We start from the raw sequence: 12,185 nt of genomic DNA, 5'->3' as shown, positions 1-12,185 counted from the left end.
ATGCAAGCAATATATAATAGACAAAGATTATACGAGAAAATGTAAAAATGCATTGAAAGTATTTTTTTTTCTTCATAATCGTAAAAATGCACAACGCATAAAGTAAACATGGAATAGTTCCGCCCAACATAAAAAAAATATCGTATAACGTGTGAAATTTAATTTTACTCAAAAACTATTTTAATAACATGATATGATATTCATAAGCAATAAGGATAATCCAATCATGTTGTTGATTTGATAATTCACGGCTGAATAGTTGTGTTATCAGTGACACGTGCCCTCAATATTTTATAAAAATAATAAATATCTCTATATCATTTTATTCTGGTATCACCTAAGTTGAACAAAGGTATACAGAAAAACATATTATTTAACATTATATTGCGTTGTACATTTGTTGAGGAAAGATTAAATATGGGTTTTATTACAACGGTATGATCAGTACAGCCGACAGGTTAACATTAGAAAGAATCCAGAACTCTCGAAGTTCGTTTTCAAAATTTACCAAAATTAACCACTGAAATAAACAGCGTTCAACGAATATATACAGTCATCCTGTGTGCATAGACGATAACTATAAAGAGTCCTGAGTGCAATTTGTAAGTCCTGGTTGAACTCAGGAGGTCCTGAGCAGTGTTTATTTTAGTTGATTGATTATCGGTTGTTTATTGTCCAGTGTAAACTATTTCGTACATTTCTATGAAGAAAGTTTCTCATTCGTAGGAAGATTTGGATATTTTGTGCACAATGTAATCTAAAGTATTAACTCCGTGATTAAAAGTCAAACTATATAGTTATTAATTTTCTTCATATTTCTTAAAAAAAATGAATATCCATATATAATTCAAATCTGGTTTGGATTTGTTTTGTGCTCAATAGAATTTACTACGACCGATTAAATTGTATTGATAATTTTTGGATCAAATGTGATGAGGTTTATATTTAGGTATGTTCCGAGCAGGGAAACAATAAACTGGTAAATATGAGACCATTCAGACTTCTTTTAGATGAGACACGTCTTCAAAATTGATACAGTTTAAAATTTTGGGAGTAAAAAATTGAAAAGTAAACTTTTTTTTTATTGTTAACTTTGCACTAAAAATGTATATACAAGCCTATTCTATTACTCTTCCTCTGAGCAAATTCTTAAGGGAAATCTATATTCAATAACCCTCCCAAATATGATTTGTTTTAAACCTATTTTAACGTACATCAAACGGAACTTAAACTGTAGGAGATCACAGTGGATTTAAAAACAATGAGACAGCATCACATAAGGACAGCTAGTGGGCAACATATATAATGTTTACCAATAGAAAAGTGTATACACAACATGCCAATTTCTAAATCATCCCAAATTTCTATATCAACATGATCATTGTGAATAAATTTACCCAGAAAAATGGAATACATGCATTACATGTCTTTGATTTAACAGAAACAATAATAAAGGATCTGGCATTAAAACGCGATTCTCCATATAATTTAACAATTGAGGAGAAAGCCTGAATATGAAAAGTAAAACAATTTTAAGGTTACCAATCTTAAAGTTTTACTACTTAAAGGTATATTTCCCACTTCTTTTACCCTACAAAAAAATTTTCCTGGGAGCCGTTGATTAAATGAATCCGCCGAATGTAAAAAAACGCTCATGTATAATATTATTATGCAGTCATATGTTTAAACAGTTATGAGCCAATCAAATCGGTTTGCACGTTAAATAAATATTAGATATTATTATAAATTTTGCTTAAGAATGATCCAATTATATTATCAATCTAACAATATAAATCATTCACAATAAAAATCAAATATATTAAATGACTGAAGCAATTTTATAATACTAAAGGAAAAACCTTTATTGTTACAATATTTCCGAAAACAATACGGCATTGATAAACAATTATGACAAACCAATCAAACATTTGTTGTTTGAGATTATTCATGGTTGACTAGTTGTAGAACCAGTGGCACGTGTCCTAATTATTAAGACAAGGGACAGAAAAGTATTAAACAGAAATAACCGTTTTTTCAAAACCATATTATTAAAATTCACTGCATGATTTAAACAGCTTAAACATATTTTTTTTTCTTTGTGCGTATACTATAAAGTGTCATGAAGGGCTCTCTTCGCAAAACAATCTTACTACAAAAGTTGATAGCAAGTTATAGTTTAATGTAAATGACTTACAAGTATTTTTCTCGTTAGGTTTCTTGTGAGATTGACCGATGAGCGGCTTTTAACAAATACCGAAAAAAAAGAATATGGCGGAAACGTTAATGGACAAGCAACCCAACGAGAAAAATAAAATTTAAAAGGCATCTATAACTAGTTTAGAGTTGGAGAAATCACTAAATACCATGTGATTCTCTTTAGGTTTCTTTCGTTTTTTGATTTATGAAGAAGTCAATTAGAAAAAAAAAATAAGTAATTGACTCCTAAAAAGAATACAAATAAAAAAAAAAAATAAGTTTACAAATACGTACCTAGGTGCATTTAAAAAAGCAACATTTGAACTTATTTTTATCATTTTTTTTAATTCTAATTTTATTTTTATATATATTAAATGTTACCCGATATGGAGTTCTCCGAAAAGGTAGAATTCACTTGAATCGGTATATTTGGTGAATATACATATATCACACGTACTATCTACATATAAAATATACGGAAATGACACGGCTGGGATATTGTAAAGTTACTGAAGGAAGATTAATGTCAAATTCATATCCTCGGGTGAAGAAATTACCGGTTGGTCAGAACGGTTATGTGTACTTTATGCCAACTACCATATTGAAAAGGTTTGAATCTCGCCCATTTCTTCTTTTCTTATAGTATGAATTGCGCAAATAAATGGAACTTAATTGTGCCATATTTACCTCTAAACGATTAACCTATTTACATGTAACATTGGAATACTCACTTGAAAGGATGTTCGAAATTAAGAGTCTAATAGAGGGCTCAAAACCTGTCCTGGTTGTAAATATTATAAATTCAGCCAGGCTTTTATAGAGAAAATGGAAAAATTTGATGGAATTATAATGCGCGCTGTCAAATCATGCTTTCCAAGGCTATTTACAGATGACTCGTGCACAATCATTTCGAATGGTGAATAAGATCACATACATGAATTAAGCACTCAGAAACTAGCTTGTAAATACGAGAAAGGAGTCATGTTTGTTATTAAGTAAATATCAAAGTAACAGTATATAAGTCTATAACATTTGCACAATTATATGCTGGTTTTAATTGGCGCAAATGAAAGCTGCAGTTTTCAAAATACAGTGACGTAAAAGAAGAACTTGCGTAATTAAGTTTTGGGGCAAATAATTCTTGTTTCAGCACAAATGGATATCGGCCTTCAAAACACCGTTTGTACACTAACAAACGTGTATTTATCTTTTACACTGTCTAATCCTATCTTTTTTTTGGGTAATATTTTTACAAATTCAAATGTGAAGTCACTTTGTGTGTTTTTTTAGAATTTCAAATGTGACGTCACTTTGTGCGTTGAGGCTTTGGCTAACTCGGCTATGTATTTTTATGTGTTGGATTTAGTTGTTTTATGTAATGTATCCTTTTTTATTCTGTAGTTAGTCCCCACTTCGGTTTTATCATGTATATCTATTATATAGTCATTTTATAAAATTTACTGTTTGCAAAATTATAAATTATTCTAAATAATAAGGATGTTCTTGTCCCAGGCAGAAAACTCTGGCCGTGTTAGGCGCAATTTTTTGGAAGTTTTGGTCCTTGTTGCTCTTCAGCTTTGTACTTGTTTTGGCTTTCAAATTTTTTTCATCTGAGCGTCACTGGTTGGTCTTGTGTGGACGAGACGCACGTCTGGCGTATTGAATTTTAAGCCTAGTACCTTTTGTTAGCAACAATTCGTGTGTTTCTTTGTCCTATATGTTCTCCCATTTATTTGTATTGTGGTCCTGTCATGTGATGTTGTCGTTTTTGTGTTGGGTTTGACGTTGCCATAAAAGCGGGAGGTTTGGCATGCCACAAAACCAGGTTCAACCCACCATTTTTTTCTTAAAATGTCCTGTACCAAGTCAGGAAAATGGCCATGGTTATATTATAGTTCGTTTCTGTGTGTGTTACATTTTAATGTTGTGTTTTTGTTGTGTCGTTGTTCTCCTCTTATATTTGATGCGTTTCCCTCAGTTTTAGTTTGTAATCCGGATTTGTTTTTATTTCTATCGATTTATGAGTTTCGAACAGCGGTAAACTACTGTTGCCTTTATCTGGCATGAGATTAATAGTTTTGGCAAATTGTGTATGATTTTAATTTTAGAAAGTAATGAACAAATAAGAAGATCGTCAAAAACCTAAGTGAATCGGAAAATGAGCTATGCACGATAAAAGGAAGTAGTTTGGTGCGTCGATATGAAATTTGACAGAAGCATGTAATATTTGTAAGATTGCACTAAGTTTTTCTATAACAACCATTTGTAGAACTGATTCTTTTGATCCTTCAAATATGTGTAAAATGATTGATATTTATATTATTTAGTCTCTTTCATATGTACAATTGCAGTATGTTTATAAATTATGTAGATTTGTATTTGATCATTGATTGCATGCATAAAGTCCAGTGACAAATAGTCCATGTTTTCGTTCAAATAACAAAGCAACAACTTTTAAAATACAATTGTTTGGTTATTTAAGGTGATTCGATCTTATTAATTTGCGTTAAAGTTTGTGAAACTTGGACAGAAACTTACTTACCTCTTAAATAAAGAAATAAAAAAAAGGACGATTTTTTTTTTCATTTTGTATTTTATTCATACATGGACTTAAGCACTTTTTACAGTCGAAATTACAGTTTTAACACCGACGGCAGGAATCGCAAGCGACGCTGGTTCGATAAAAGTCTTCACGAATTTTTATATATCCCTGGCAATCTTCGGTTTATACCAGACTGACATTGAGGGAACAAATGCCATAGATATCTTGTCTTTTTTAATTCACAACATGTTTTTGTATAAGAGTTACAAACTTAATAGGTTTTTGGTTTTCTACATTTATATATACAACGTGTATACAGCCTCATTTATAGAACATTATATATTATTTATTGTGTCAAGAAAATATTTGTATCAAAGAAATATTTAGTGGAGGAGGAGGAGGAAAGAGAGAGAGAGAGAGAGAGATTTCGCGGTATTTGGTCTCATGTTACTCATGTCAAAATGTGATGGAAGGAAATGTTTCCCCTTCGTTTTATATAGCAGGGTATTCAATAATGTAATGATATTAGTTTCAGATTTGTTCTCTATCGGTCAGAAATGGTTTACAGTTCGAAATCTACATAGAGTTATAGTACATGTAAATTAAGTAAAATGCAACTGCTAAACGTTTCTCAATGACGATAAAACGTTTACAACCAATACAGTTTTTTACTACTAAATAAGTTTTATGTAGAATAGATAGTTCACGTTCCATTGAACTAAGGGTATTTTTTCGGTTATTTTTTTTTAACATTTTATAAGATCGAATTTGAAATGTTATTTACACAGTGATTCAAAATATCAAAAAGACATTAAGAATTACGCAATTAGTATAAAACAAAAAAATATAATAATTAAGATAACTTATTTGCTTTAATTAACAATCGAAATGTTTCCAATCCAATTTGTCCAATCTAATATAGTGCAAAGGGTGACTAGGAGGTAGAAATAAGGTCACTACAGGTCTTCTTTCGGCTGGCGTTACAAAAACCTTGAAAAAGTGTGGTATTCGTTTGGTTGTTTGGGATATACAAGTACGCAACCAACTATCAATCAATACAATCTAATAGTTATTTTTTTTTTAAATTAAATTATTTTAACTCAAACAATACAATGCAACAATTGAAATAACTTTTTGAAATAACACCCTAACATATATTATACGTTTAACATAACGATATACCATACAATAGATGAAACGCTAAACGATATCTCATACCATACGATAAACGAGACGCTAAACGCGAAACCATACCATGTACCATACGACAAATAAAACGCATAACGATACCAAGAACCATACGATGTACAAAACCCTAAACGATGACATTTACCATACGATGAACGAACAATGAATTCGAACGAATGCTGACCGAACTCTATACTAACGATTCTCGAACGCTGTACGTACGATTCCCGAGTTTTAACTTTTACGTTACAGGGACTGTATCATATGACTTACAGCAATATTGGCTCAAAATGAATACAAAATGTTGTCGGCTTAAATCTAGAGTTTGCCAACATGTCGTCTTTTTATTCAACACACTTAGCTTATGTTATTCGTGATTTCAGTTACATTTTGTATGTGTCGTCCCGAACATTTTGTCTCAAGTGTATTTGATGGGAGTTATTCTAAAATGGCATGGTATATATGACAAGTGTCAATACTTGTTTTTTTTTTCATCATGTGTCACCATGTTGCTAATAGTTCTCCATATATAACTATGGTTCTATGGATTCTAAGTAGGTCTTCATTAATTCTACCATTCAAATTAAGACGACCCGATTTGTCATCAAAGAAAATTACCATTGTAACTAAAACAGTTGTATTGAAGAAGAAATAATATGTATGAGCGTACATTTATATTTGAATCTCAAGTGTTCAAATCTTAACGTTAACTCCGTTATCTTGTCTGAAAGTATTTTGTGTCTTTTTTTCCTTTGTTACATAAAATCGTGTAATTCCGAAAAAGACATATATCTAAAAGAAAACATTTTCGATAAGATGATTATTCTAAAAAATGTTGCATCCTCCCTTACCAGTCCTTTTTGTGTTTCTAAATAAAAGGTAAGCAGTAAATATTATAATATATATATTAAAAATAAAACCTTCACTTTGTGCGTGAAGTTCATTAAAATATTTTGTAAATTATAGACATGTAAACATATTTGTCTGTCGTCTTGTTTACATCTTTATTTAGTATAGTCATTTTAATAAGATACAGAGATGGCGAGTTACCTAAATGTATTGTAGTTTAGATTTTTATGAAATAGTTAGGATACTTATCTTATTCTCTTTGTTTCAGCTTATTCAAGAAAACTTTTGTATTCAGTCCACAATGCAATTATGGAATTTGATACTGATACACACAATGTGACAGTACTGGTTGAGCACGGAGGTGATTATGTGTATGCCATGGACTATGATTACAAAAACAGATTCATTTATTTTCCAAGATACAATACCCGTGACATCGTTCGGTAGGTAACCGTTTATTCTGATGACGTCAATAGTATGGGAAAAATCGACTGATTATGTTAAATGTGTGTATAGGGAAACGCATAATTCATAACAATTGTTATAAGACTTTTTTCTAGTGATATATACATGCATCTCCGTTCTCATTTACCACAACGTTCAACGAACAATCTGTCTTGTGTCATGAAAAGATTTGTTTTCATAATATCGAAATTCATTGTAAACGGAATTATTGATATAATAGTTCTGACATGTGAATATTTCATTGACAAATTGTTTGTCATCCAGGAGCTGCATTCAATAATTAAATCTACAAATCCTGATGGGGTTTGATTAGTGCATGCACCATCATTCGTTCATCTTTTGCATTTTTTTTTTACTTGTCATATTTTAAACCCTTCATTAATTTGGGTCATAAATTAACTTCAGATACAAATTCTTTATCAAAAAAACAATGTGTAACCTCACATCATCGAGGACAATAATTTAAGCACAGCCATAACATGTCAACGCGACATAGGCATACATTATTTGACAGTACCACTAATTAACGCTTAAAACATCCAACCTTGTATATTAAATACTTTCCGAATTCAATTTAAAAATGCATTTTGTAACTAGTTTCTGCATGCTGTTAGCGTAAATCGAATACTTTTCAAATCCACTTGAAAGAAAATCGATATTTATTACATGTACTATTTTCCGGTATCATGATGTAGCTTTTACGGTTGATCTTTTGCTTTCATTTTTTGCAAAAAAATGTATATACCTTTATTCGTATAAATATTTCGACTGTAACCATTAATGATAACTTACCGTACTGATATCCAACAGATTTATACTTAATTCACAACAGCATTAAGTTTATTTTGGTAATTTCTAAAAAAAAACAATCATTTTGATAAAATCACTGTTTACTTGGATAAGTGAAACTACCAAACAGGGAAAATGTCAGTCTTGTTTTTGTTTTGTTGTAAGTTTTAAAAGATAAGAGATATAAACTGAAAAACAAACTATCAATTCTGCATTAAAATAAGACCAGTATGTCCACCTAGATATACACTGTTACAATAACGCGATATAAAGGGTTTCCTAAAAAGTCAACAACAATATCATATTTTACGTGCAGCCCATGTTTTATTGGATTGAGAACATGGCTTTGTATCCAAAGCTAATGAAGAACGTCATATTATAACTCCTTTTAAATATTTTGTTTGACAAGCTACAAAGACACTGTTGATATAAGCATTTTACATAAACTTCCTATATTCAGAAAAGAAATATAGGTGTGAGAATACTTAAAATGTAAAGTTAAATATACATTACATTTCAGAGAGACATAGCGTGTGCAAGAAATGAGTGATCAGCACTACCGATTCTCGAACTCGCCCAAGACATTTCGTTTATAAACTTATGTTATATATTTCATGATTAAATTTCAGGAAAAGTAGATAGGAGAGTGCGGACACACCTTTTTCAAAATAATTGTTATTTTCACGGACTTGTCTCTGCGAAATACTAGTTTATTTTGACTGATATCAAACTTGTTCGAAACAATGCTCGTATTAACCTTTGATGGAAATTATATTTTAAACTAGCAAAAACTGTACATTTCAGACCGCTTAAAATGCAATATAATAAAAAAAAATTACATTTCATAGAAACAGTTTCTGTTCAAATATTTAATTAGTGCTGATGTTAGAAGTCGTCCCAGATATTACTTTATTAAATCTTTATTATAGGTTTCATCATAGTCCTACAATACATGTAAACTTGAGGGCACTTACGATGAAATTTTCCACATAACTATAATTTGAAGTGGAATAGTTTCTTGATAATAGTTGCCTGGCACTGACTATCTAATTTGTTCCATGACATTACTAATACAAATATGGTTCTCATGAAAAAACCTTCAAAGAATTGTTCACGTAATAGCGCTAACAAGACCGGACAGACACACGGAAGGAAGGCACTAGTATATGTTTGTCCCCCGAATGATCTAATATAGGGGACAATAAAAAATGAATGGAAAAAGAGTTGAATTTGCTTTGATGACATATTGTTGAAACATCATATACAGAATACAAATTCATAATGTTCGACGCAAACAAACTGAGCCATACGTTTGGCTATTACTTTCAGGTCATTTATGGTCAGATAGCTCTTCTACTGTTTCGGTTCTGATACATCTTGGTTTTCAAATATTTGGCTTTTAGCATTCCTGACGAATGCTAATCCAGAAAAGTGCCTCGAACGAAGGAAATTGATAATTATTTTAGACATGTCACCAAAAAAGCAAAACAACTGGAACACATTTTGTGCAACTATTAAAAATGATTCAAACCTTATTTATACAAAATTCAAGATCGAACAATTAACATGTTCAATACTTTCCTCAGTTAACTCCATCAAATAAATCCCCAGCAGCGTTTCAAATCGTTCCTCATTCTTTAATTTAGCACATATTACAAAAAGCCCTCAACAGACAGTCGGTTAAGAAAGCCTCAGCTGTCATATATTACTAAACGTTATACTAAGGCATGTAAAGTTAAGACAGCGTAATGAATTGAGTCATCCAAGTGCTTACCCTAAATTGTGACATGCTAACATTTGTAACATTTAGAGGCCAACTGAAGCCACCCCCTTCCGGGTGCGGCATTTTCTCGCTGTGTTGAAGACCCGTTGGTGGTTTTCGGCTGTTCTCTGCTCTTTGGTCGGGTTGTTGTCTCTTTGACATATTTCCCATTCTTAATTTTAAGATGAATTTGCGTTATGTTGACTTCCATGAGAATGGCTTATTTTATAGTATTGTATTAATAAGTCACTATATTATGATGATGTGCACATGGTGAAGTTGACGTTGTATGATATAAGTTTGCAGATGGATAATGCTCAGTCATTTCGATTGATTGCTATGATTACAAATAAAAGGAATAGTTAAAATGTGTGGTGCTGACTTATCATTTACTTTAATACACATTGAGCTGAGATAGTTCGATGTTAAACTATTGCGATATAATGACAGGTTTATCATACAATATATTGATTTAAAACAACACGATGTGCAGTTGACAGTACATCATGTTAAGTGAAGATATAACGACGCTTCAACACTATAATGAAACGAAAGGCTTATCAAACACATGCTGACTCTAAACTAAAGAATGTAGAGACGGAAGTACATGATGATATATAATTAAAATGTTACGATAGGCTTACCTTATAATTTGTTGACTCAAAATTACAGGATGTAACATTGCACGTTATTAAATTTAAGATACGGTATCACGATGGTTTGTCAGTTCAATGTCATGATAGGCTGTCCATACAAAATGCTCACTAGAAACTTCACAACGTACAGTTGAACGGATGTGATGTTGAGCTAAGCTAATTATGGTCTTAAACCAAAGTTACCTTAAGAACCATATTTCGGAACATATTTATCTATGATGTATATTAATACATATAACATATTATCGGAGCCTTATAAGGCTTAGAGATCTGAGAGTCAAAATTGACTCCTATAAGTTCAAGTCTATGTCAGAGTTATCAGAGAATTTAAGTTTACCATACCCTTTTCCCTGAAATAGAAAATAAGACACTGTACAGTTCATTATATTTTTAAAAGGGGTTGAAACTCTACGATATGGGTGATGCATTTCATAATATTTTGACTTGTACTTATGGTAAGTTTCTTATATCTTATGACGGTCTGCTTAATCGCATAGTTTGATCTATTTAATAACTATTCGTCTTTCGAATTGAAAATACCTGAATATTTAAATATTGTTATTGATTAACACTCGTTCTTTTTCAACAGATATCTCATTTCAAGATACATACAAAAATAGATATTGATATATGTTGTTTAACATTGTGACATTTATTGCTCTCTAAATTCATTTCAACATCTCCACCAGAAGTGTATGTTCATTTTTTTCCTATCCAGACATTGAGTGTTTTACTGGTTGGTTATTGAGTTATGTCTTAATGTTTGTGGTTTGAATTCTGTAATGTCGGTACATTTCACATATGCCTTATTTGTCATTATAGTAGAGTTACTCCTGGTTCGTCTACAATGTGTTTGCTTTATGTTATTTGTTTTCAAGTGTGTTAACTGTTTGGTCTTACTTGATCTTGTCTTATATTAAAGTTATTTTATTTTTATTTTCTATATGCATTAATATGTATGTTAAAGTAAAGATAACTAAGCATCTAGTTCATTTATATGATTTTAAGTTTAAAGCAACTATATGCACAGGACTTTTTTCTCTTTCTACAGTTTTGATTTTGAAGAAAAACCAACATGGTTAGAAAATACCAATAATTACACCATTACTAACACAATTCAATAATTTTATTCTGTTCATGGTTAGAAAATACCAAAAATAATAGAGATTATCAAAATTTTATATTTTCAATAATCTGGTTTAATTCAATCAAATATATGTGTGGGTGTGTGGGTGTTGCAGCCTGTAGCTCATTGCCATATTTGGCATGGCCATAGATGGCGCTCTCAGGTGGAATTTGAATTTTGGAATTCCCGTATCGGGCACTTGTTAATTTGCTGTCGACAACAAAGCAGGTGCTGCAGAAATTAGTTAAATTATTTAAACGAAAAGATGCCAAACAAAAGAAATGCCAGGGGATCGCCATCAAGGGCCATTGGAAAGAAGAGGAGGACGACCAGCAGGAAAGAAGGACAGGGAGTGCGGAACGAAGAAATCACTCAAAAGAAGGACGGAGTTACACGGCAAAGAATGGTCAGTAAAACACAGGAGGTGGGACACGTGGAGACACAAGGACTAGAAGAAAATGCTGAAATATCATCAGGTAATGAGTCGGAGGAGGATGCACGGGCATTCCTCTTTTTTAGGCACGACCCGTCACACAAACATTTTGAAAAGGCAAATAATTCCTTTGATTTCACTCCGACACAAGAGTCTAGCATTCATGACACAGCAGGGGA

The 12,185-nt window shown here is 31.6% G+C and overlaps 1 protein-coding gene across 2 annotated transcripts in view; it reads left to right on the top strand.

The window, feature by feature from the left end:
• Positions 1 to 12,185, top strand: part of LOC127706906 (low-density lipoprotein receptor-related protein 6-like) — a 172,408-nt gene that overhangs the window by 120,853 nt on the left and 39,370 nt on the right. For both annotated transcript variants that reach the window (XM_052211636.1, XM_052211637.1), the window contains exon 2: positions 7,044 to 7,218. In XM_052211636.1, coding sequence (XP_052067596.1) covers positions 7,044 to 7,218 — 175 coding nt within the window. The remainder of the gene's footprint in view (positions 1 to 7,043; positions 7,219 to 12,185) is intronic.

This window comes from Mytilus californianus, unplaced genomic scaffold (genome assembly GCF_021869535.1).
Source record: "Mytilus californianus isolate M0D057914Y unplaced genomic scaffold, xbMytCali1.0.p SCAF_6, whole genome shotgun sequence".
Taxonomy (NCBI): Eukaryota; Metazoa; Mollusca; class Bivalvia; order Mytilida; family Mytilidae; genus Mytilus; species Mytilus californianus.
This window is presented reverse-complemented; position numbering and strand designations above follow the sequence as displayed.